At 41.4% G+C, this 27760-nt stretch overlaps 3 protein-coding genes across 3 annotated transcripts; 2 read left to right on the top strand and 1 right to left on the bottom strand.

Annotated features, from left to right (window-relative positions):
• Positions 1–1173: 1173 nt before the first annotated feature.
• Positions 1174–4417, top strand: LOC306972426 (transcription factor Sox-14; the record flags this gene model as incomplete). The annotated part of the gene is made up of 2 exons (XM_079569025.1): positions 1174–1786; positions 4157–4417. The coding sequence occupies exons 1-2, from the start codon at positions 1376–1378 to the stop codon at positions 4415–4417; spliced, it is 672 nt and encodes a 223-aa protein (XP_079425151.1). The 5' UTR covers positions 1174–1375.
• Positions 4418–9879: 5462 nt separating this feature from the next.
• Positions 9880–16776, top strand: cldn18 (claudin 18; the record flags this gene model as incomplete). The annotated part of the gene is made up of 5 exons (XM_079569299.1): positions 9880–10099; positions 12805–12969; positions 15655–15808; positions 15898–16011; positions 16669–16776. The coding sequence occupies 5 exons, from the start codon at positions 9880–9882 to the stop codon at positions 16745–16747; spliced, it is 732 nt and encodes a 243-aa protein (XP_079425425.1). The 3' UTR covers positions 16748–16776.
• A 1307-nt stretch (positions 16777–18083) lies between these two features.
• On the bottom strand, positions 18084–27480 carry selenof (selenoprotein F). Its single transcript, XM_079570216.1, has 5 exons — positions 27392–27480; positions 25870–26037; positions 22524–22587; positions 20608–20657; positions 18084–18712 (listed from the first exon to the last, which is right to left on the bottom strand). The coding sequence occupies exons 1-5, from the start codon at positions 27437–27439 to the stop codon at positions 18581–18583; spliced, it is 462 nt and encodes a 153-aa protein (XP_079426342.1). The 5' UTR covers positions 27440–27480; the 3' UTR covers positions 18084–18580.
• Between the last annotated feature and the right edge of the window lie 280 nt (positions 27481–27760).

Here is a 27760-nt window from a genome sequence, read left to right on the forward strand (position 1 = left end):
GCCCATACCTTCACACCGTGAGGATGATTAAACACCGAGAAGACAGAGCCAAGACAATAACAAGACAACGGTTAGATCAACAGGGGGAAAAGAGTGGCGTGGGATTTTTAGGGCAGTTCTGTGTAGCATCATCATTATGGTCACTATATGTGCATGTGTTCATTCATTGAGTGAAAGAGTTACCTATGCCAGATGAAGCTTTTGTTTTTTGGTTGTATTATACTCTGGGGGATGGGTCCTTGGTAGCCCACTGCTCCTGACAGGTCGCTCTCAGGGCCGGCCCAAACCATGCAGCTGCTTAGGGCCCCTGATACTATGAGAGGGCCCCCTATGTCTCCTCTTGGTGACTGTCTTCTTTCTTTTGCAATGGGTTGGGAGTTTGACTGCTGTGTCTCAGTTAGTGGAAAATGAATCATCTAGACAAAATTGCACTGATGCCTCGGGTCAGCACCGGTTGCTCTAACACACTGGTTGAAATTCTGCTGAGTTTATGCCTTTTATTTAAAAAGGGAAGATCTAAGGAGCTGCTAACGACTGGATTAAAGCAATCTTTAAAACTCACTTCATTGGTGTGGACGACATCTTTCAAAAACCCAGTTTCGGCAACACTCCAAGATCAGTGCACGTGGTTATCGCTTTTTAGTCTAAATATTCTTTTCTAAGGTAGTTCGGACCCCAGATGTCTATTGTGCCTATGCAGACATCGGGGGCTCAACAGAAATGCTCCGCTGCTCCAGGACCATATCCAGGGACGTGCTGTGCTGTGCCATCGCCCCAACGCACTGCCCAAGTTGACTTTGAATTATAAAATAGTCAAGACATCGTGGAGGAAGCATCTTTCAATATTTAAAGGTAGGAAAAACATTGTCTGAGTTTGTTACAAAGACAGATGCAGAGTTGATCGTGATTTCAGTTTTAGGCTTATTTTTTGTTCAATCAACAATATGCTGTGGGGAATTCATGATAAAAAATATTTCCTATGCCCATACCAGTTGAAAATCGCTGTCTTAATAAGCCTAGACTTTATAGAATTGGTCTGCCAGAAGCGCAAAGCTCCCCATACACCATGTCAGATGTTTGGAATGGAGTCTTAGAAAGTCTTTAAGTGACATTGAGGGGATTATTGTGTCACTCTCTTTGCCATTGGCTCTTCCTGCGTCACCGCTCCTTCCAAAAGGCACCTCGCGCACTATGGCACCCATTCACGTGCGCCACCTTTGACCACTTTGACTCTTTTGCTCATAGAACCTTGAACAAACGGAGAATCAACTCCGTTACGCGTAAAGTTCTTGGTGCGTAATTTGGCTTTTACGCACAAAGCGCCCATGGAGTTTTGACCGTATTGCGAGCGAAAGGGGGGGTTGTGATTTACGCAATGGCCAAACCTCTGGACCACATCAAGAGACCTATGAACGCCTTCATGGTCTGGTCCCGGGGTCAAAGGAGGAAAATGGCCCAGGAGAACCCCAAGATGCACAACTCGGAGATCAGTAAGCGGCTGGGCGCGGAGTGGAAGCGTCTGTGCGACGGAGAGAAGCGGCCGTACATCGATGAAGCGAAGCGACTGCGCGCACAGCACATGAGGGAACACCCGGACTACAAGTACAGACCGCGGCGCAAAGCCAAGAGTCTGCGGAGGGAGCGCTACCTGTTCCCCATCCCGGCGCTGCTCGGAGACCCGCCCGGGGCTCTGCTCGAGGAGGCGTCAGTGGAGTCGTATCTGGCAGCGGGAGAAAAAGCGAGGAGTCTGCTGGGAGCGCGCCCTGCGTCTCTCTTTGAGCACAATGTGGGTAACAATGATCCAATGACTAAACTGTCCCTTTCATGCGCTGTTCGGTGAGTTAAAGTGGTAGACTCCCTGATTCTGAAATAGGCTAAATGCTTATTTTTATTTAACTAAAGGAGGAGGATTTTATATGGAGGCTAATCAACTCTTTCAGCGATCTTAAATTACGTGCGCTTCATTTCTAATCTAAAATGTGTTCCAAGATTTATAACGTTAATCGTTTAAACTTAAAGGCACACTGCGTAACATTTTGGACTATACTGTTGCGGCAAAATAAAACATGCTCCTAATGACACAGAAAATGCTGGTACTGCAGTGTGTAGTAAAAGAATGGATTTGGATGAGAAACTAACCTGTTTAAATCTCAAATTCTACTGCCTTTCGTCACATCTCCATGGAGACGAGCTGGAGACGTACCCACTCCCAGTAAAGTTTACAGTCATATCTCAGGAGGGGTGAGCCTCATGAATGTTTGTTTGTACATTTACAAGGTGTTTTTCAATGATGAAAATATCTGTCATGAAATAAATGCTTGCTTTTCAATTTTATTTATTGGGTAAAATTCTACGCGGTGTGGCTTTAATACAAATAAACTACAACAAATGCATAGTTCCCAAGCATATTGAGGCTACGTTGTTCGGTTCTTAATTTAAGGGGGAAAACAAAAATACACATTGATTAGAAAGATTAGAGAGTAGACAATTAGAGTAGACAAAGACATGCTAACATGCAGGGGCGGACTGGCCATGTGTCCATTCTGGAAGAGCACAGAAGGGCCACTGGCTCTGGGGCCACCGGTCCCGCCTCAACCGAGCTTTAACCAAATCTAAAAGCTAAAAAGAAAAGCATCAAAATAGCGAGGAAAAAATGGATGAAAACATGAGAAAAACACGGACAAAAAAACACAACAAAAAATGATAGAAAAAATAATCAAAAAAATATGACAAAAAATGTGGCGACGTGACGAAAAGTTTCCATCACTTTTGTAGGTCTTAGCTTTCAAATGAGGCGTTACATTGTTGATCTCCAGTCGAGAAGCTTTTAGATTTGGGTAAAGCCCGGTATAAAAAAAAACATGAATCTAAAAGGAATTCCGTGGAGTATGGTGCACCACAAGGCTCAATTTTGGGACCATTATTATTTATTATTCATATTAATGATTTTGCTTCTGTTTCTACGACCACCTTTCCCGCACTTTTTGCTGATGATACCAATCAAAAAAATAATAATAAAAAGCCGAACTGGGGAACATGCACTGGTTAATGTTAAGGCGGGGGGTAAGAGGTTAAAATATGTATTTGTGGAAGTGTCACAATTCCGCTAATTTGGGCCAGGCTGGTCAGAGTCCAGGGCTGTTTTTCAGTCCCAGTCCGCCCCTGCTAACATGTACTTAAACACTGACTTTGATCATTGTACTATTGAATTATACACGATTGCTTAAACATTCTACATTATACAAAAGGTTCTCAAATCAATCATCCCGCAGCTAAAAGCAGCATTTATTTATTTACAAGGGCAGTAAAACAAGTTCATTATAAGACGTCAAAATACTATAAACATTACATTTGCTTCAACAGCAGGAATAAAACACCAAAACCAACAAGCAACAAAGAGTCCAAGCGCGACAGAGCTAAAGTGGGTCTGCGGCAGGAGGCAACAGTACACAAAGCACAAGCAGCAGTTCATGAACTACTGGACTCAGTATTAAAAGACACAGTCAATAACATAAATCGGGTTATGAAAAGGAGAGTAAACACTCAAATGCAGCAGTATCAAAATTACATAGGAAGAACATGCAAGACGGCATAAGAAAGCGGCGGCAGAAGTTCAGTGCTGGCATGTTTGATTGCTAAGGCGCCAACGTTTTAACAATGAGCGGAATACATACAACTATTGATTTCTCTGATTGGTGTTGGAATGTTGTTTCATTCCTTTGAAGCTTGAACAGAGGAGGCTGACTGACTAATCGCAGTTTTGCTGAGTGGAATGACACAGTCTCCTCTGGATGTCCCTCTCGTGAGGCGACTGGTGTTGGACCTTACACTCAGACCCAGTTTCTCTCATGTCGAAATGTACGGTCCAAGCACCGGTCCTCATCAAGTCCCAACTAGTGCAGCCATCGGTTAGAGCTCAGTGACTGACATTATGGAGGTGTTGAGCTTTCAAATCATGCATGGTATATCCACTTACAGTTACAGGCAGCTTAGGTTGACTTGTCATAGTGCCTTTTGTAAACGAGAGTAAAACATTTTCAGTATTTGGACTTCAAACATAAAATAAAAATATAGTGGATCGAATACTTCCTGAACCCACTACTTCCAATAACTCTTAACCCAGAAATAAAACATGTCCCTGTTTCTCTCTCCACAGCTGTTGCAGGTGGGTCACTTCACCCCCAGCCCGCTCCCCTTCAGCGCGTTCGGACTCCACTCTCACCCCCACCCCTCGGCACAGACCCAGGCCAGCCCTCCGGCAGCCTGTCCCGGGGCCCACAGCGCGGGATACATGGTCCCCTGCGCCTGCGCTCCTCCCTGGGCCTCTCTGCAGCCTCAGGTGGCCTATATCCTGCTTCCAGGACCAGGAGGGGGCGTTAAAGGGATGGAGGGGTACGGAACAACCGCCAATGTGTGAGGGGGGCTGGACACGGGGAAAAAATAACGGGACGTAAAGACACTGGAAGGATTGTACCAAAGATGGACAATATATTTACACTGTATTGTATAAGTCACAATTTATGAGAAAGAAAAAGCAGGACAACAGCGCTTAGCCGTTGTTTTTAATGAACAGTTAGGTTTAAAAGTATTTGGACAGTGACCCAAATGATTTCTATTAGCTGTTTATCAAACGTTATTAGAGCTGCAGTCATGGTATAAATCAGGGGTGGGCAAGTTTGCATCATGAAGGGCCAATTTTCATCATAGCCAAAACACCAAGGGCCGGACCTCACTATTGTAGCCAAAAGTTATGAACCATTTTCTGCAAATGTCAATGTTTTACATCAGTGGTTCTAAAGTGGTCCGGCTCCGAGACCCGCCATTACCTCAATGACAAAGTGTGACCCAAATAAAACTGTAATTTGTCATATATCATATAAAACATTGCATTTACCACACGTTTTTATTGAACAAGCCGTAGATTTGCTTTGAAGACTGAAATTATGATCAAAACAACCCAATAATACAAATTTCAACAGACTCCAGTGTGTTTCCGTGTAGTTTCAGATTGAAAATGTTGAAAGAAAGTTCCCTATAGGCTCGCGACCCACTTTTGAGTCCCCGACCCACCAGTTGAGAATCACTGTTTTATATTATATATGACCAAGTGCGATGTTTCACAAATATTATAGACATTTCAAAAATACACCATAAAAAGACACTATTTCTCGCATTTGTAGTGTACTTTAACAGGTATTTGCATCATCATGTTTCTCAAAATCATATTGGGGGCCAGAGGCTCTGTCCTGGAGGGCCGGATTTGGTCCCCGGGCCTGACGTTGCCTACCCCTGGTATAAATTGTCGAAAGTTTTCAGGAATGACCGTTCTTAAAGTGAAGTCAAGCTCAAAAGTGTTTGGAACTTTCTTATTGTCCTCCCTTGTTTTAATGTAAACTGTAGAAGTATAGTTTGACTGTACTTGATCACAGAACTGCTGTTAAATCCTGGCACGGCTGAGGAGGAAACCCAGGAGTTGGTCATATTGATGGACACCAGAGTTCAGACAGCCACGGCCCACAAAATGAACAGATGTAAACAGAACAGAAATGTAAACGCAACACTTTTGTTTTTGCTCGAAGGCATAGAACATTTTCTATAAACACAACAGACCCATTTCTCCCAGATATTGTTCACAAATCGGTCTAAATCGGTGTCAGTGAGCACGTCTCCATCCCCGCCTCACAGGTGTGCCTTGGGCTGTCTACAATAAAAGGACATGGTAGGACAGGATGGAATGTTCACTGTTACCGTGAAGATCTGCCATGTCTGCGGGTGTAATAAATAGTAGACTGATAGTACTGACTGTGTTCGAGAGGGAATCCATGCTGGATCTTCACTGTAGACTCAGGGGCGTGTAGTTCGGGCGTCTTTAGCTCTGATGCTAACGGCCTGTCAATCAAAGTCAGGCCCGAGAATTCTAATATGTTCCTTACAAAAACCCACCTGGTTTCTTAAATTGTACCTATCCCAGCGTTATCACAGGAGCGATATGCAGCTGTGGAAAGTATAACATGATTAGAAACCAGGCTTTACAGCTTTCAAGTCCAAAACTATCTTCTTCGGCTGCCACTAGATCAGTGGTTCTCAACCTTTTGGAGCCGCGACCCCCATTATAACAGGTAAAGGGGTTCGTGACCCCTCGCCCGGGTCACACTGTGAGAAATAGGAACATTAGCCTACATCATTCTTAAAAAACAAAGAAAAAAAAACAAATGGCTGAAATAAAATTCATCAAACTACGGTGTGGTTACAATATGGGCAGTCACATGTTATGGGCAACAATAAGTGAATAATATTTGAGAAATGGGTCTTTAGAGTATATAGAAAATATTCAGCACATGAAAAATGGGGCAAAAGAGTTGCGTTTATAGTGTCAGAATAGAGACGTTTACTTTGTCCCGTCCTTTGTAAATGACGTATTATTTAACCATGATAACGTGCGTAAAATATAAACTATTGTCATTTTGTGTCCATAAGTTAACCATGTTGTTTTGTTAAATAAACAAATGGATTTTCGAACGTCTCAAAAACGATGCGGAAGAGAAACCCGATCAGCCACGGTTCATTCCACTCACTCATTTGTACATGAAAGGAAGGGCAGTATCAGACCTCTCCCGTCGCGCTGTTGACCGAGTGATAAGTCCAGTCATGAATCACGCACAGTCTATAAGCACTGTTTGTTTCATTTAGTCACAGCTGCACACTGAAACTCACCAGCCACCACTCAGTAGAAAAGGGTAATACTCTGTCATTTGGGGTTACTTTTGAATGATGGTGATTCACATCTTGATTGTTTGTTTGTTTTTTGGCACAGATGAGGAGGGCAGGGGCATTTATTGTTCGACAAAGATGAATTTGCTGTGTTCATCTTATCCAATTAAATAACCAAACCATTGCTTCAGAGAGCTTTCCCTAACTGGTTATTCTGCAGATTGTTCGCTGTCAAACTCCCGCAGAGCCCACAGACAAATTCTCCTGCAGCCTCGGTATTCAAGTAATTGTTCACAACTTTCTAAAATGTCATGTCGTCATAATCCTTTGAATGTCTAAAATGCCCAAATGTTTTCCCTCATTATTATTTGGAAGTGATTTGGATCTACAAACCTGCCACATTCATCTCATGGGTGTTTGTCCTTTCATCTGGCTAACATCAAGCCCATCATTTAAAATATTGTCTCCACTCTTGGACACCTTTATGAGACATTTATATGACATTAGTTCATCTGGACTGAGAGAGAAGACGCTGAACTTTGTGACAGTGTTTGTTTCATGTGGATAAGTCCAGCCGTTAGAGAGATTTTCACCATAAACCAAGTAAAAAATGTAGCATTTTGATTGTTCCCTTAATAGAATTCTCACCACCTATTGGCTAATTCTCCTGACCAAACCTGTCTCGATACGAGTCCACAGGTGCTGCACTGCATTCATCATCAAATGAAACAAAAAACCTATTGAAAATTGTTATTTTCACTGCTTTTATTAGATGTGAACATGTTTTTGCATCGATTAGTCCTTATACACACAATAGTAAGTGGTTAATTAAGGCCCTATTCCTGATTACATATTTTTTTTTTTTTACAAACAATGAAAGAGGAAGCCACGACATCAGGGGGGTCCAAACTTTTTTCACTGAGGGCCACATACAGAACATTATATAACTGGGCCGCACTCAGTAGAGGTCAGATATATCACTTCACCTCTATTATATTAAATTTAGCAAATAAAATAAAATGTTCACTATGCTCAGTGTTTCCTATAGACTTCAACGGGACTGTGGTGGGAGAGAGCCCCCCCTCGGAGGGGTCCGGGGGCTCTCCCCCTGAAGATTTTCGCATTTTGCATTTTAAGCAATAAATAATAACTATTTTTGGCTATTATGCTGCTATGAAAAGAGGGAAACCCTGATGCTTTTTAATTGAACATGCTTAAAGTTAAAAAAAAAAAGAAATAAAAAAAAAAACAGCCTTCATCACAGCTTTCTTTTAATGGATTTTAATTTATTTCATATATATTAAATTAAAACCAAAAAAATTATATATATATTTTTTAAATGATATTTTTAGAATTTGCCGCGGGCGGACTGCCGTAGTTTGGACACCCCTGCACTAAATCAAAATGTTGTTTCTAAACATATTTGCAGCATCCCATTCTTCACTGAGATGACATCATAGGGACGTTTTACGACTTGCAGGGTCACTTCTTTGAGTCACTTTCACAAAAATGCCAGAAAACTCCTGAAATGTACACAAATGCTTTAAAGCTACTCAAAGCGATCCCGTTTTGCCCGACCGGCACGGTGGCATTCCCACATTGCATCACAGCGAGGCGACTTTGTCCAGCACCGCACCTCCCTCGCCTCACAGCACCCCCCCCACCACACGCCTTACTTAGCCCTTTTCCACCAAGCTGGTGCCGGTGCTGGTTCTGGGCCAGTTCCAGTTTCAGAACCGGTTCTTTCGTTTTCCACTGAAAAAACGCTGGCTCTTGGTTCCAAAATCTGGTGCCGGTTGGGAACCAGTTAAAAGCTGGACCAAGAAACGAGCACCAGTGATGTCAGCGGCTGGGGGCGTGGCTCTCTCCTCCAACAAACAATCAGTATTAGTTAGTTTGTGCTTAGAACTTCCTGGAGAAGCCAAAACAGTCTCTGTGGAGGAAACTGTTGCTTTGCTTTATGCTCTTTAGCTAAAACAAGAGTTAGAAAGAAGAAATAAAAATGTTAACAGCTGCTGTGACTGAAACATAAACTTATTTTTCTGTATTTTATAACCAGAAGTGGCTGTAGTAAGATGTTACTATCCATTTTTGATGTTGACTTCCCAAAGCGTTGCTATGACAATAGGCACAGCTCCCATTTTGGTGGAAAACCAAGTCAGTCTGGAACCGACCCGGCACCAGAACCAGCTCTGAACCAGCACCTTGGTGGAAAAGCCCTAACTGTCACCTGCCCCTCACCAGGGGCGGACTGGCCATATGTCCATTCTGGAAGAGCACAGAAGGGCCACTGGCTCTAGGGCCACCGGTCCCGCCTTAACCGAGCTTAACCCAAATCCAAAAGCTAAAAAGAAAAGCATCAAATTAGCGAGAAAAAGAGGATGAAAAGAAAACAAAAATGTGCCGGAAAAGCAACACAAAAAGTGACGAAAAATGTGATGAAAAGTCAACATAAACACAACAACAAAGCAACGAAAAGGCCACAAAACATAACAAAAAATGATAGAAAAAATGTGACAAAAACTCAATAAAAACGTGACAAAAACACAACAAAAAGCCACACAATTAACAAACAAATAAGTGCACATTTACGCTAATTTGGGCCAGGCTGGTCAGAGTCCAGGGCTGTTTTTCAGTCCCGGTCCGCCCCTGCCCCTCACCATGTAAACACAAACTCGTGAAGAGATGGCAAACGTCTGAAGCAGCAGACACAGCAACAGTTAGCGGCAAACACAGAGTTTAGCATTATCACAGAAGTTTAGAAAAGATGGTGAACTGACAAACATCTGACCTGCTCTGATGCAGCTGAAATCCTCATGAAACGTCTCTTTGTTTAATAATCCAAGAGCAGGGTTCACTACTGACACCTACTCACAAAAAAAACAGGGATCTGACCTTTAAAAGAACACAGTCTGTGTCTTAAAATGTGTGACTTTGCTATCAAACATTCTAGGGAAGATTTATCAACCTTAAAATGTTGTTCTGTGGATACTCCATAACTTCTTCCAAACTTTTCTCCCCAAAACCGGCCCTGTCCCTTTAAGCCAGCCCCGCTCTCTCCATTATCACCTTGTCCACACCTTCCTCCGAGTTCCACATGAGGCCACCACCCAAATCCAAACACATCCACAAACAGCCTCGACCGCAGAAGTTGCTCCTCCCGACGCCATGGCCCCGTCCACGCTGCAGAACGGGGGCTTCGTGCTGGGCCTGCTGGGCTCCGCGGCTCTGATCGCGGCCACAGCCATGGGCCGGTGGAGCGTGAAGGACCGGAGCGGGGACCTGATCACCTCCATGTACACCTACAGGGGGCTGTGGCGGGACTGCGAGACCACGGCCGCGGGCCTGACCGAGTGCAGGCCGCTCTACGGGATGCTGGGGTTCTCAGGTGAGCGGGGGGGGCTGTTCAGAGAGGGGAACAAATCAATGAATCTTGTGTTCACGTTCTAGAATTTGATTATGTCATAAGTAATCTACGCCAGAGAAATACTTGAATGAAATCTCCAAAAAAGAAAGTGGAGACATATTTAAATTGATTCACGAAACCTGCCAGATTCATCTTATGGCTTAACTGACCAACAACACACAAGCGTTTTTGAACGTTGTCACCACTTTTGGACTCCATTAGTTTATACGTGTTGACAGAGGAGACACTGAACTTTGTGACTGTTTTTGTTTCATGTGGATTGTCCCAGTAACGACAGAGATATCAGCCAAAACCCAAGACGGAAAAAAACAACAACATTTTGACGCACTGCAAAAAGCAAATATCAAGCATTGGCTTAAATGACTTGAATTGAGGAAATGTGTCCTGTTTTTGAGCGGTTTTCACTCATTTAGACACTTTTCCTGATCGGACCGAGTTTACTTTGCTTGTTTGAGGACATTTCAGACCAGTTCTAGGGTAGATCTCGCTTGAAATAAGAAAGTAAAATTGCCAATGAGATAAGAACAATTTTCTTACCCCATTGGCAAAGAAAATGACCTGAAATAAGGACGAAATGTATCGAAACGAGTCAGAAACATCTCAGAACAAGTGAAATAATCTCGGACAAATGCCCAAGAACTTCTTAACTAGTCAAAACAACTAAAATATGGATTATTATGCTCAAATTGAGATGTTTATACTGATCTAGTTCGAGATTCACGCCTCGAAAAATCAAGCTAGGAATAAAATCTGCTAACACATAATGTATTAGAGGGTAATTCAATGTACAGAGCTTATAAATAAGAGTTAGATCAGACAAAATGTAAACTTTTCAACAAACAAAACACTAAACACAACTGTTGTTGATTGTGCATCACATTTTGCGCAGAGCTTTTTAATTTTCCACATTACGGCTGCGTAAAGTCTTTTCAAAGAGACCCAAAATCTTGCCCATGCGGTGTAATGGTCCGCTGACTTCTGCCTGATTAGTCCAATTGTGTGTAGCCTGCTGCTATCAGTGTTTACCTTATTACCCATAATGCACCGACTTATCACAAACGGAACAAACAGTGATCTCACTCTGCCACTGAACTATGCTCTGATAATGAAGCAAAGGAACACTGCGAAGTACATTACACTCAAGATTTCTGTCATAACTCTGTTGGTACGACTATAACAGTTTTTCTCCATTTCTAAGGAGGACACTATGACTCACTCTTAGCTCAAAGGTTGTACTCTGTGGTCCCAGCGGCATCGATGGGTCAAATGTACAGGACAAATTTAACCTTAAATGCAAACACTGCACGTCAAAACACGAAACAACGCTCAACTCTCTTCAAACTGCAATGGCAAATAAACACGGCTTTCACTTCTTCCTGTCATTTTCAGTTGTATTTTCTGAGTGCTAACAGGTGGTGGCTTGGTGCATTTAATGGTATTTAGTGTCTTATAAATAGAGTAAAATGTTTTGGACTGCTCTAGGAAAGTCTTAAAAAAACCTGTAAATGACAGACTCTTCTTTCTTATAGATTTAATAAGAGGCTAATAGACTTATAGACTTATAGTTCATCTTTATTTAATTGGGAAAGTCCAACTGAGATTCAGAATCTCCTTTTCCAGGGGAGTCCTGTCTCTAAAGGGAACCGTACTACTATCCATCTTTAAATTCTACATTAAAGGCACACTTTTGGACCATACTGTTGCCATCAATACAAAACCTGGCCCTTAATGAGCAGCTCAAAACAGAAAATGCTATTTCTTCAGTGGGTGATCAAAGAATGGATGGTTTGTACATTTATATCAATGATGAAAATATCTGTCACAAATAAATGCACTGTATTTCAATTGTGTTTAAAGGGTAATATTCTACCTGGTGTGGCTTCAAGTACTACTTTAAAAGACAGATTAGAAGAAAGAAAGAAAGAAAGAATGAAAGAAAGAAAAAAAGAAAAAAAGAAAGAAAGAGAAAGAAAGAGAGAAAGAAAGAAAGAAAGAGAAAGAAAGAGAGAAAGAAAGAAAGAGAAAGAAAGAAAAAAAGAAAGAGAAAGAAAGAAAGAAAGAAAGAAAGAGAAAGAAAGAATGAGAAAGAAAGAAAGAAAGAGAAAGGAAGAAAGAAAGAAAGAAAGAAAGAAAGAAAGAAAGAACGAGAAAGAAAGAAAGAAAGAAAAAGAAAGAAAGAAAGAAAAAGAAAGAAAGAAAGAAAGAAAGAAAGAAAGAAAGAAAGAAAGAAAGAAAGAAAGAAAGAAAGAAAGAAAGAAAGAAAGAAAGAAAGAAAGAAAGAAAGAAAGAAAGAAAGAAAGAAAGAAAGAAAGAAAGAAAGAAAAGTAAAGGCCGATGAATGTGCATATGTAATAACATGGCGCTGTCAGATAATCACTTGCAACATGTTTATAGGTGTTTTGGTCTCAAGGCTAAAGGTAACTTGATGCTAATTACTGTTAAATGGCTCGACAATCTGAACTAATCTGCTTTAAAAAACAATGGACTTAAATAACTCTTCTGTAGTTTTCAGTTACGAGCACACAGGACTATAAACAGGTGCTAAACTTGTGTTAAAGTTTGGCTGCTCTACCCAGGTCATCATTAACATCCCTCTGATCTGATGCATTGTAAGTGAGATACAGTCTGATACAGTGTGACTGACCCGCCCTGTGCCCCCCCCTCAGGCACGTTCCAGGCGGTGCGGGCGCTGATGATCGTCGGGGTGGTGCTGAGCGTGCTCGCCACGCTGCTGTCGCTCTTCTCTCTCCAGTGTCTGAGCATGAACACAATGCAGGACAGCACCAAAGCCAAGATGAGCCTCACCGCTGGCATCATGTTCATCAGCGCCGGTAAAAGAGCCTCTGTGTACTGGACCTGTCACACGGGACAGCATCAGCATTCATCACAGACTTAGTTTACAGCAGGGTTCACAACTTTCAGGGGGGAAAACTGTCACTTCACTGTCAATAATGCATTTTATGACTGTTTAATAGGCTTTAAAACCAGTGCTTTTTTGGATAAATCTCTGCTTTTACCATATACTAAAGCAGTGGTTCCCAACGTTTTTGTCTTTCGTACCCCTTTGGCCTTTCAGTGGTCAACCGTGTACCCCCTACCTCAAGGGTGTTACAGTTTATTTAGAAAGTAATTACTTAAAAGTGGTATTTGTAACAAAAAAGGACAATGTTGCAGTCAAAATAAACCTTAGATTCTCCAAAAGCAACACATTTTACTGAAAAACATAGCATTTCCTGTGTTTATTTTATTTTATTTTATTTATTTATTTGAGCAGGGACAGTGTACAATATACATTAACCTCAAAGGGAGAGATGCTGTACCAGGTTAAAGCACTTGTGCTAATTTCCACCTGTAGTCCCTGGGCAGACTGATGTCAACAAAGTCATAAAAATACTAATACAGAAATAATACATCTCCCCAAAAACAGCATTAAAATCAACACACACTTCATTCATTCCAAAGCATTAAATTGCACACTCTTGCATACACACCCCCTATAAAAATGATGTTACATTTTCCCCTTTTTTCAATCTGAAATAGTTCCAAGTACCCCCTGCTTGGTCCTCAAGTACCCCCAGGGGTTCCCGTACCTCTGGTTGGGAAACACTGCACTAAAGGACAAAACAAATCTTATTCCAATAACAGAAAAAAAAAAAAAAAATCAAGGATGGCTCCTTTAAGTTGTTTTAAGTCAGATTCTGGACACTTTTGAAATTAGGCTGGACAATCTTAACAGATATATCGGCCGGACGATACTAATGCCCGATATAGGCAACCAGAGGACCCGTATGGCTGATATTAGCTCGACAGTGACTTTCGGCAATATTTCCGGATGGGAAAAGGGTTAGAGCTTTAAAAAAGAGCTCTCCCTGAGGTCTCTGAGAAGCTGTGTGTGATCGTGTTGAAGATTTGTGTCTGAAAGTTTTGTTCTACAGAAGGCAAGGCAAGGCAAGTTTATTTGTATGGCACATTTCATGTACATGACAACTCAATGGGCCTCACAGTAACACCAAACATTGTAAAAACACAATAAAAAGCATTAAAAACACAATAAAAAGCATTAAAAACACAATAAAAAGCATTAAAACACAATGAAAATCAAGAAAACAAATCATTAGTTACAATTACATTAAAAAAAAAAAAAAAACTGCTCTGCACATGTTACACAATCCATACAAACACCTGTGGGTAAATACTTGGGGATTTTTCTTGTTTAAAACAATTCTTTTGTCTTATAAATGTGTCCACTGGTCATGTTGCTCTGAACATGGAGCATGGTGGGCAAATGTATGGAGTGTCATTAGTGTCAAAAATTATAATTATGAACATAAATGCAGGTTTATGAACAAATATTTATAGAATCACATCCAGTGTTGCTGATAATGGCATTAGAAAGCAATAAAATCCTTTTTTTTTTTAGCTTGTAGTGCCTCAAACTGTCTATTCTCTCAAAGAGCTGCAGTGTTCATGCTCATCATCAGAGGCAAGCTTCATTTCGTTGATTGCAACCTGTAGTTTGGTAATAAATGTTTTACTATAGGCTACTTTGGAGATTAAAAAAAAAATACACTAAATTTAATCACTATCGATATCGGCTTATATATTTGCCGTTCCAAACCCAATCACATCGGGCCCCAAGAATTAATATCCATCCTCACATTGTTCTGAAAGTAAATAAATGCATAAATGTTGTTTTTATGATTGGAATTTGCTCCCTAGTTCCCAACCGCACCTGTGTTGTTAAATGTCGCCCCTTCATAACTCTGTGGTATATGTAAAAACACAAAGAATCAGAGCCGTGGGGAGATGTTTTAGTGAGGGGGTGCTGGGGGACAAAATGTACCCCAAAAATACTTTTTCTGTGCATAAATCCTATTTATTAACTCCCGCCTGAACCGAGAGCATTTTCTCCAGTTCTTTACCCAAATCCTGTAGGCCAGTGTGACGCCTCATTTGAAAGAGCTACAAAACTAAATGGATCTTTTTCCTCACATCAGATTTTTTTTCATCACTTTTTTTGTTGGGCAGTCGTCTCATTTTCGTCAAATTATTCGTATTTTTTTTGTCAAATTCTTATCACTTTTTCGTCCATTTTTTCGTCAAATTTTTCTCACTTTTTTGTCAATTTTTTTTACATTTTTTGTACATTTTTTGTCATTTTTCGTCAATGTTTTCTCACTTTTTTCACATTTTCACCCTTGTTTTCGTCTCAGTTTTGTTGCTATTTTCACACCTTTTTTCCAGAAGCTTTTGGACTGGGGTAAAGCTGGAGAAAATGTGCTCGGTTCAGGTGGGAGTTAAGGGGTTGATATTGCCTGCAGTTCAAAAAACTATCCACCAGGGGGGGGGGGGGGGGGCTGTGCATCGCCCTCAGCACCCTGGGTTCCCACGGCCTTGCAAAGAACACATTGAACTGTATGCCAGTTTTTGTTTTATGAAGGTAGACCCAGTAATTAAAGATATCAACCCATACTGTTTTGACAGCTGTAAATCAAATTCTCTCACACGATTCTTAGGCGTATGTGGCATTGCCGGAGCATCCGTCTACGCGAACCAGATCGTGTCCAGCTTCCAGACGACGGCCAACAACAACTACAACAACAACTTTGGAGGCGGCGGGTTTGGAGGCCAGTATGGAGGAGGCGGAGGCATGGGCGTGGGGATACCAACGTACGATATATACACAGAACGTTTCAAATGTGTTTGTGAAATGCATGTTACTTTGCCCTTGAACGTCGTGGTACCTTTGTCTGTTGTAGCTACACGTTTGGCCCCGCCCTCTTCGTGGCGTGGATCGGGGGGGTCGTCCTGTTGGTCGGTGGAATCCTCAAGTCTGTGGCCTTTAGGGAGATGATAAAGAATGACAAACCGAGGTGAGGCCATAGTATCACATCACACAAATTACCACCAAGAAAAGTATTACATACCTTACAGTGTACATAACTTTCAAATGGGTGAGCCTTACCTCGTCTTAAAGGGGGGGTGTTATGCAAAGTCGACTTTTTCAAGCTTTCCATCATGTTATTATGTCATTCCTTCATTAAAAACATGCCTGAAGTGTTGCCTTGGCACATTCACGTATTTTTGAGTAATCTGTAAAAACTCTGATGGCGGCCATTTTAAGGGATAGGTTTGCCTGAGTCCTCCTAGGAACGCCCCCACCTCCTGGAGACGCCTCCGAGCTTTCGTCACCAGCCGAGTAACCAACCACTGCTCCTCAGCAGAACCCCCTCCCCACTGATGCCACAGACAGCGTGTGGAGGGGGCGTGTCTGAAAGGCTCAGAGGTTCTTAAAGAGACAGAGGCCTATTTCAAGACATTCACTACAGCCATTTTGAAAGAGCAATTTATACAAGGCAGTTATTCTAATTTACTGCATTTACAGACCAACAGAAGGTTTGCTCATCATCGTAGTGTGATATAGACTGGTGCTGTGTGACTGAAAAAAGCATAATACCCCCTCTTTAAGAGTGTTTTACACAAATCAAGCTCCAAATTAAATGTTGATGATCGAATGCCTTTTGTCGCAGGTATCCAGGAGTGGTCTACAAAACGCAGTCTCACGCTCACACAGACGACCATACTGACGGTGGAAACAAATATGTGTAATGGTTTCACTGTTTCTGAAAATGTCTGTCTTTTTTATGCAAAATGTTGTATTTGTACAATTTTGTTCATACCTTTCTAAAACATGCAAAGACAAATGACATGCATAAAGGTTCATTTATATAAAGAATACCGGCTTTTTATGTTTTTAAACATGCTTCTCATAAAGAGCAGTGAATTTGCAGAGTCACTCATTTGATCAGACCTTGATTTGATAAAATGGACTTGAACCTGTTGCCACCTTTTATTAACCTCTTAACTCCCACCTGAACGGATCCCATCTTCTCCAGATATGAGGTAAATGTGTTGAAATCATACATTAGGTTTTCACAAGATGCAACACGTCCACTTTTTGATTATCCAAATGAAGGAAAAAAATAAAATAAATAATTAGAACAAACATAAAAGGGTCTCTTCTCTTTCCCAAATCAACTCCTAATCCGTGCCAGGCCTCCTTCAAACACCTTTACGCTGCCCTTATATTGAATACGCTTACTTGACTCTGATAACTGCACTGTTGCTCCCTCTCCACTAGATGGCACTACAACCACGGCTTTCCAACTGGGGCGCGTGCAACCTTTTCTTCTTTAAATCGACGTCTCATTTTTTTTTCCATATTTCTAAAAGAAAAAGACATAACATTTTTTTTTAATCGTTTTTATTGTTGCATAATTTCATCCCTCCCCAAACCAAACACATCACGTTCCTCTCCAAAAGCGGTCTCTATGGAAACGCCTCCAACATCGGACGTCGCTGGCCAAAAGACTGGTTTACTGCGACCTCTTCACTAAGGCAGGCCTCCACGGGGCCGGTGTTTGGAGAGAAACCGGAGCAGTTCAGTCGGACTACAAATCCCACAATGCAATATAAAAAAAATAATTACACGTAATGTCGGGGAGTACAGGACAAAGGGTCTTCAAAAAGAGAAAAAAACAAATTTGAGGTTCGTGAACATGATTCTTACAAAAGCAAAGTCTTACAAGGCGTGGTAGAATTTGTTAAATCCTAAACAGTCACGGAGAAAAGTGTCATTATCAAAATTTCCGTCAAAGAGTCAATCCGCTCAGTGCACGGCGTGTTCTTGGCTAACTTCCGGTTGGCCAGTCTCGAGTAAAGACTACTTCCTGTCTGCATGTTAACGTAAATTAAAAATAAAGAGATTTAAACATAAAAACAGAAAAAAGTAGCTTAGATTAACGTCAAAAAAAATAAAATAAAAAATTCTGATGGCGGCACCATTTTACCATTTGCTAGCATCCAATTAGCATTAGCGTTCAAGGTTCACGGCTAAAGTTAAAGTCACTGGAATAAAGTTTTAATAATCGAAAAAAACTTATTTTTAATTGACGTTAATATATGGACAGGAAGTAGTCTTTACCCTACACAGGCCCACAGGAAGTTAGCCAAAGACCTTTGTGCACAGAGCCCAAAAGGAATGGAGTAAAGTCAGATAGTCTTTGTTTGCGCTAGGACTTCCGGCCCCGTTATTTTCCTGTTGAGGACTAGCTACGAATCGCCCACATTGATAAATATTTTTAGATTACATGGTGGAAAGCAAATGACTTGAATTTCTGACAGCATGTTTTAAAAGGACACTACTGTAGGATATAAAAAACGTAACACAGGGCGTCTTCTGTGGTGCGAATCAAATTAATGTTAGCGAATATTCCTCAGTAACTCCCAATCCATCACGATCCACTTGAAACACTTGAAATATTTCTTTGCGCGAGACTCCGCCAAGTCGCCATAAGGATAAAACAGGACAGGAAGTCGGGGTGCTAGCTTAAGTGCGCTAGCGATTAGGTCGAAGTTAAGTCTAAGGTGCGGTGGCTGTATCTATATCCGGTCTAGTTTCTCGCTGAGGAACTCCTCCACGCTGTCAGTGTTCCACTTGAGGATGCTGAGCTCTTCAGCGATGTTCCCGCTGTCGTCTAAAAGCTTGAGGATAGGATCGGCGCCGCGGACGTACTGCGGGGACAGAGGACACAAGGAGGTCAGGATGCTCAAAGAAGACCGAGTTTAATCTGGTTTTACTGAGGAAAATACTTGTAGCTTCATGTTTAATGCACTGAAACTGGATTAAGGTTTTATTTTGACATTATTGGTCAATGCTTTGATGCAGAGAGAGATGTATATTTTTCCCCTTCTGTTCAATTCACTCTTAACCTGCTGCATTGTGGCATAGATAATACGATTTTGTATGGCTTAAACATGGTAAAAATAAGTTGTTTACAAAAAGCATCAACGGATTTTGGGAGATAACTCTACTGGGGTGGCCTCAGTCTCAAAATGAATGTGCATTTACTGTATGTTGTAATTTATAACTAGTTATTACATGTCAGCTGAATTTGTAATGTGTACTTCTCCACACAGGCATGAGTTCAAGGTCTTTCTAAATGAAATGACAAAGTGCATACTTAAGCTCTATTTCACCAAACATTATAAGACTTATATCTTTTTGCTAAACTAACTTTTATGCAACCCTCTTTTTTTTTTTTTGCATTCAGAACATAATACCTCCATTTAGAACTAAGTTTCCAGTGCAGAGCTTTTGCTTCCCAGTTCAGTAAAGTTCACAATCTTTGCTAAACTTCTGTGATAATGATTAACTCTGTGTTAGCCGCTAATTTCTGCTGCGTGTTTGTGTTTACATAGTGAGGGGCAGGTGAGGGTTAGGCGTGTGGTGTGCTGCGAGGTGAGGAGGTGAGGCGCCGGTCTCCTTCTAAGGTACAAAGGTGCCTCGCTGTTTACTCTAAAGCAGGGGTCCTCAAACTACGGCCCACGGGCCAAATCTGGCCCGCGAGATGATTTAACCCAGCCCCCGACTTGTAGAGGACAAATCCCTGAGTATGTAAAAAAAAAAAGTAAGTCTCTTGCCCATTCCTGTGCGGAGTTAGGATATTTTAACTAACCAGTTTACTCACTCCAGCCACTAGGGGGCAATTTGAATAAATAAAAAATAATTCCACAGGTGTCCAGCAGAGGGCACTGACATAAGAGATCAGAATCTAAACACATTATAGCCACGTGGTGAATGAAGCTTACACCACAGAGTGTGGAGAGAATGAATAATGACTACAGGACTTTGAGAAACTTGTGACACAGGCTTGTAAAGCACAAGTGTAAGAAGTTATTACTTTGATCACATTACATAATGATGTTTTATTTGAAAATAAAAATAAATGGAAACTAAAACAAAGTGTGAAGACTTGATAACTATTTTTTCAAACCACTACAGTGAAACAAATATGAGCCTGAATCAAGTGTTGATCTTGTGGATTTAGTCGTGGGGACGACTGTGCAGGCGAGTCATCTCTACTTCACAATGAGGCATTTTGGTCTGAGTCATACAATTCTAGGTTATAGCCAACCTGGTCCGGCCCCCCATCACAGTCAGGAACAATAATGTGGCCCCAAGAGAAAAAAGTCTGAGGACCCCTGCTCTAAAGTATCCCGTTTTACCGGTAGTTTAGAGTAGCTTTAACAGAATTATACTGAAGATTTTGCTTAAAAAAGGAGATTCTCTGGTTTGAGTATTTTAATTCCATATAGGAAACAGGCACAGGACGTGACATAAGGAAAAGATTCCACAACTGTCACTGAGCAATACTGTACACAAGGGTCATGAGCGAGTCCCAGTGTCATCATCACTAATCGATCCTCCCTCTTCCTGCATCTCTTATGTTTCATTATGAAATTTTATACATAACATTCTCATTGCTTAAATCTTGATTCTGGAAGTTCTGCAGATACACAAATAATTCAATAATCACAGTAAAAAACATTCATGTTAATTCTTTGATGCAGGAAAACCCATAGTGTACATTTTGACTATTCCACATCCAATTCCATGTCATTCTCACCTTGATCTGAAGACCTTTGAACATCTTAGGCTTGTCGCTCCTCACAAAAGCTGCAGGAGCACAAAGCAGCAGTTAAAACACGTGTTCTCTAATGACCTTGCAATGCTATTTTAGTCCGGAGTCAGCCCATAGTGACAACTGCACGGCCTCCTGAGAACATAAGAGCGGGAGGAGAGGTCACAGCTGAAGACACACGGCCAAATGGCAGAGCCGTAAACCTGAAGCATCAGTCTCCGTTACAGAAGCATGACATGAATGCTAACTGTGTGCTGGACCACATCTAAAGACTGGAGATCGTAAAATGTTCCTTCCTGTTTTCAAACCATTGTAGAAGATGGTAGCTGTCAATGTTAGTTACTGCCCCAACCACAAAAACATAAACTCAACACTTTTATTTTTGCTCTCATTTTCTCATGCACCGAACTCAAAGACATGAAACAATTTCTATCAACACAACTGACCCATTTCTCTAGAATGTTCACAAATCTGTCTAAATCTGCGTTAGTGAGCACTTCTCTTCTGCCGAGATAATCCATCGCATCACACTTGTGAGATGGGAGGGATTACTGCTGTATGAAAAGTGTTGGAAACAACGATCAGAGGCAGGAGTCCCTAAAAACTGTCCTGTCCCATTTCCTGTCTTATAAATGTGATCTTTAGGGCTGTAATAAAACGCGTCTGTCAATTATGATCATCATAATATTAATCATAATAATCAATTAAAACCATGTGATCGGTATCTGTCACGATCGGTATCAGCCGATCAAAATTTCAGTGATTGGTAATCGGTCCCAAAACATCCTGATCGGTGCAACTCTACAATATATCGATTATTGCAGTATCAGTGTATCGTAAGGTTATCGTTATCGTGAGCCATGTATTGTGTATCGTAGGGCTGCTCGATCATAGAAAAAATAATCACGATTATTTTAGTAATAATTGAAATCACGATTATTCAAACGATTATTTGTTGCCATAAAAAGAAATCTTTAATTTAATTTATTCATTTTTATTATTCTGGTAAAAAACAACTATGGACTAGATTTTCTTTGGACAATAAAAGCATTTTTTTTAATATGCTCACGTGGCCAGCCCTCACACCTGTCCAACAGAGCCGCGCGGCCTGATGACATCACATCATCATCATCATCATGTCATCATACAGCGCTAATGTTTTTATGTCAGACCAAAGCCTGAGCCTTTAGCACGTGAAATACGAAGGGAACAGAAACAAACCCGTGTCTGGGCAAAGGACATCAAGGCTTCTAAAACAGCTGTTCTCCTTTCAGCACAAGGTGAGCTCTTAACAGTGGCGTTATCTCAAGAGTTAGGTGTAAAAAATATTAGTACGATATTATTTACATTATTTTCTATCACGCTGTGCTGGTGTTTCAGCTGATCAGGCGCGTCACACAAACCGCGCAGGACGGACTTAATAATCGTTTGTTCTCGATTATGCTATTTTTGTGATCGTCTAGTGTAATAATCGAAATCGTAATCGAATTTCGATTAAATGCACAGCCCTAGTGTATCGTATCGAATCGTGAGGTACTCAGGTGGTTCCCACCCCTAATATTAATCCCCATAGTTCTCTGCTTTTGATCCTATCCTCAATGCTGCTGGGGCAACCTGTGGGAGCCGTGAGCCGCCAGTGTAGTGCGCTGCCGATACTCAGGCGAATGTTGAGAAACCCCTGACTGAAGGATTAACCGACTGTACATGTTTTAGTGCTAAGGGAAACCGGAGTACCCGGAGGAAACCTACGCAGACAGCGGGAGGAACATGTTAACTCGACACAGTAAGGCCCCATCCTCACGTAACTACCGACAATAAGCACTCACTACACGTTGACAGAGGTCCCAGCTGGGATTTGAACTAATAGTTGAAAATTAAATCCACACACAAAACAGCCTCACCTTGGACTTGCGGGAACCTCCCCAATTTTCATCCGCAGACTTCGAGGATGGCTCCCGGATAGAGCTGCGGGTGACAACACAACAGACTGAATATTTAAGACAGCGGCACATTTATAATGCCAGCAAACGTGAGGCGAAGTTGATGAATAGCCTGCGTTTCCACGGCGCGCTCATAATAAAACCTCCAGCACGAGAGCACATTAAGTTAGAGGGAATTGAAGTCACAGCAGTAATGGCTTTCTCGGCTGCCTCATATTAACTGACGTATACAAAACCACGAGACTGCCCGCCGTGTCGCGGTAAACAATTGAGCTCCTGAGGCGTTTTATTTGAGTGACATTTGAATAACTGTGGGACACGTCTTAAACGCATCACTGCCTCGAAGCGGTAAAGTGAAGAGGGATGGACTGTAAACTATAGAGCCCGACTTAAAAAAGACTTTTGGAGTCTGTTACAATGCCGATATGAAGGGGTTGGAAAAGCCGATGTGATTAGTGATTTAATTTGATCAATTTTTTTTTTTTTTACCTCCCAAATAGCCTATAGTTAAAAATAGATCATCATAGTAAGTCAAACCATATCTAATCTCTGTCAAATGTGCACAATGAAATTAACAAAACAAAACAGATATTACAAATCTAATACAATGCAATACTAGCCAGAAAAACTTTCAGCTCATGATTTTGAAAAAACGTCATCAGCACCAGCCGAAAGCTTCCCTAATTTTAGACGCATTCAATAAAAATGCATCAGGCCGAAAGTCCATGAATCATGTCTGACAGTTGGACAAAGAACGGAATATCTATTGTTTTGGAGTTCCATCCAGTCAGCAGATTTGTTCAGATACGGTGCTCAGGTGGGTAGAGATTTTACACAGTAAGCTAAAACCAGCCTGATACAATTTACAGTAGAGCTTTTGTATTGCTTGCTGTTCAGCGTCTATATTTATTGTGATGCTTGATGGCACTATCCAGTCAAAACCGCCGGCTTAGATTGCATCTCTATAATAGGATGTCGTCCGCTCTGTGAAGACAACTTGATTTGATCTTTGTGATGGGGTCAGCAAAACATTAAAAAACATGAATGGTGGCTCCGTTCTCAGGAATCATTTTCAAGCTAATTTTGATGAGGACAAAACAGATATACGTTTTAAAGCAGTAGTAAGTAACTCTTGCCCCTAGCGCAACTGCAGGTGCCGTAGCAAGTTGCGATTTTTTAACTTATTAATTGTCCGTGAGAGTGAATACTACACTGACAGAAAAGACAAAAGGGACAGAGGGATATTGTTCATCCAATTACACAATGGAGATAATTTATTTCACTCAAACTTGGCTGTAAATACTGTTTAAGTGGCGCTAGCCCACAGTTAGCTTTGCCCGTTAGCCTGTTAGCTTCTTCTTCGTGATTCTATTAGTGTGTATTGGTGACTCCGGTCCGATGGCAGTCAAGTTGCAAATGTGGTTTTCTGGCCAGAGACACCGGGGGGGATGAAAGACCCTCCAATCATCCCATTAACACTTGTATTACCCCCAGAGGGACCACAGAAAGGATTTATTAAGGTAAAGAAGTTACTTTGTATTGCTTTAAGTGTATAATACCTTGTATTTATGCTATGTAGGACTAAATACATTATTATTTTTATTATTATTATTATCAAGTCCACATCATGGACAGAGCCACCTAAACCAATGGGCTAGCAGGGGCTGGAGCCCACGGACCTATCATAGTCAAGGGCCTATCAGAATTAAGGAAAAAAAGAAAAGAAAAGGTGATTTGTTGATTTTCATGTCAATTACTTCACTTTGCGGCATGACTGACTGTGATGATTGTGCTAAGCTCCAATGTGTGTACCTGGAGTAGGCCCGCCCTACCTGGCCCAGAGGGATACATGTGGGAGTAGCAGGGTTACGGTTATAGGTTAGCATTAGGGTTAGGGTGTGCGCTGAGGGGCGGTGGGGGCCAACAATTCTGTTTAAGCCCCGGGGCCTATGAGTACATTAATGTGGGCCTGATCATGGAACATTGCATTGTACGTGTTATATTAAGATACAGAAAAAAAAGTTTTTTTTTCCCATTTTACCCAGAGGGGTGAGGTGCCCTTTTTCATGGCTGAGCACCTGACCCTCAAATGTCCATGCACGTCACTGCAACTTTGTAACTTTAGTCAGCAAAAAAAGCACTTTGACTAAAATGAAATATTTTAGTATACAAAATGAACACTGCCTAGCACTTGCTCCATTATGAGCTTCCTTAAAGGAAATAGTTTCTATCCGAGGCAGCGCCCTTGACACTGACTGAACACTAACAGCGCTGCCACTTTGTCATGGCCTGCCTTTCTGACATTTTACCTGGAAAACAGCTTTCTTCCCCCCCCGGAGCCTCTCCCCAGAGCTTCTCCCCGTCTAGAATTACCATCACCGTCCGTAATGAGGCGCGACTGTACTACGCTGTGGCCGAGGCACTGTTGCTAAGATACCGAAACGCGCTCCGGGGCTCAACAAAAGACAAATTACATTGTTTTGTTTTTTTCATGAGTCATGTTAATCTTCCAAAAGCGCAGTGGGTGTTTTCAAAGCGCTGTAATCACCTGCGTATAATAATGGGAGCAGTCTGGAGGTTTTACATGACAATTGCCAGGATCAGGCCGTGGGTGGCAGGCTGGTCTGATAATAATGGATGAACACAACAATGGTGTAAAAGGATTGAAAAAAAGAAGGAATAAAAAAAAAAGCTTATAGTAATTAGCAAGTTTTGTGGTTTAATTGTCAATTTGTATCCTAAAGTAGACATTTCATGCAAAACTGAGGCACTGACTTATTCATGTTTTAGAACAAGTTTGTGCAATCCTTTAATTCATTATGATGAAGTATCAGAGTACGCAAAAAGCAACGGAAACAAAAGCTAGCGTAGGCTGTAATTGCTTGCACTTCATCTCTGAAAAACACTTTGAATTATTGTTTCTTACAACTGTGCTTTATAAATTAACGTCCCTTGCCTGTCGAGGAAAAAGACTTTAAAGACTAACACGAGCTAAAAACAATACAGAACGTAGACAAAAGAACTTTGAACAACTGTTGGCTGCCTGGTCGCTACTGTCCTGTATCTAACACACTGAACGATACTCCAGTACTTTACATACCGGTATTAAAACCTCCTTTGGTTAATTATTATAGAATGCACCAGGACTCCCAGACATGTTAGCGGTTTTGACGACACAATCCTGAGATGTCCAGTCCTACAGTCAAACAAGTGCATTACATAAACGATCCTGCTGCCCTCATGTGTCCAGCCCCAGTGCACCCCGATGCAGACAGACTCCCCGAGCTGTGAATGTCCACTCCCTCACCTTGCGTCCCTCCAGCTGGGCCTCCTGTTGGCAGCATCTCCGACAGTCGGGCATCAGAGTGTCCAGGCTGAACTCCCCCAGCAACTCACAGCCGCTACACAGCAGGTTACTGGAGAAACCAATCTCCCGGCAGGCTTCAGAAGAGAGCTCGGCCCCATAGGCCGACAGCTGCGCGGGCACACAGGCAGGACAGAGGTCAGTGAAGGTGAAGATGATGAGAAGAACTTTATTTGCCACTCAGTGGGGAAATTGCATTGTTACATCAGCAATGTGTCAATCAAAGCGCAGCATTTGAATAGGAACAAGAATACTCAAGTAAAATAAGGAGCTGAAGGAATCTAAATTATTCAAAGATCACAAAGCTTAACCTGGTACTTCAAGGTGAAAATGAGCAGTAATAGAAATATCTATTAATAATTAGAAAGAGGTTCTCGTTTAGAGGTTGTGAACTACGTATAAGAAATAGTTGAAAAAATTGGGAGGCTGGAGTGCTACTCGGATGTGAAGAGTTGTATAAGTTTGGTCTTTTGGGTGCTCTTCAGTGCAGGGATCCGTTTCAGAAAAAAATCAAACAAACTGAGGCACTCCAAAAGTTAAGCTACAAGCTTATAGCTGTACAGAGGAAGCCATCTCGAGCTTGCCCTGAGGAAGGCCTAGAGCCGAAACGCGTTGGCAATTTTATCTAATCTAGCCATGTTTAAATAAAGGCTTTTTAATATTTCTACTTTTGGAGTGCCTCAGTTTGTTTGATTTTTTACATATAAGAAATGTTTGTTAAAAAAATACAATAGAAAATGTACAAATAATTTGATGAAGGTTGTGTTCAGTGATTATCAGTGATACCCTCTTTGCTAAATGATGTGGGTGGCAGAGTACTAGTACTAGGTTTATTAGGTCATTACATTCTTTTAAACATTAAACAAACATTTCCATTATTCCGTGTCCAGTATATCACGATCCCCCGGCTGAAAACGCCTGTACATATGGCCAACACAGAATAAAACAATAGCAAATATACTATACCATGAAGCTTAAGCAAATCAATGAATTTCAGACACAGAAAATGTACATACATATTGTCTGTCCAAAGTAAGAGACTGAAATGTAATGTCTGTAAATTCTGATTGCGTTGTTGCCTTAAATAAAAGGTCCATGTAAAGGTTTAATAAATGTTATAGGGATGATCAATGAATGGAAAAAAACTACTTATTTCGATTGGAAACATAACATAGGCTTATGTAATAATAATTATGCCTCGAGTTGAATAACACGGGAACAGCACATTTGGAAAGCAAAAACGACCAACAGTTCCTATAAAAACATAAAGATGACAGATCACAGGTTTCGTTTTAGACCTTTTCACAGTCAGAGCCACAGGATGAGCCACGTCAGTGCTGAGTGCAGATACGGATGTGTCTGTGACAGCGCGCGGCTCACAGCTACTGCTTTGTTTACACTGTCGAAGCTTAAACCTGCATGTCCGCGAACAAATGTGCAAACAAATCCGGCTAACAACACTCACCGTCTGTAAAAGGGACAAGAGCCACAGGAGATAAACCTCCCCCGACATTTTGAAATCGGCTGCTAGCGAAAAGTGTTGTGAGGACCCCTTATGGGAGCGAGGGCTGCCCGAAGCAACTGCCTGAACGAAAATAGCTTCATTTAGGAAGCGCTGGTTTATCACTGATCGTGTGTGTGTTTTTGTCACTCTGGGGCGTCTGTTTTAAGACAAAAAAGACGACTCTATACATTAATAAATAACCATTTCTCAAGTCGATAAGAATTTCCATTTTGTTCACTGGCAGTGGCGAAATCACCCTACTCCAGGCTAAAAATAAACTGACTTTGTTTGTTGATAATGATTAGAAAGAGAATAATAATTAGCGTAAGG

The sequence above is a fragment of the Gobius niger genome (assembly GCF_951799975.1).
Source record: "Gobius niger genome assembly, chromosome: 13".
Classification (NCBI taxonomy): domain Eukaryota; kingdom Metazoa; phylum Chordata; class Actinopteri; order Gobiiformes; family Gobiidae; genus Gobius; species Gobius niger.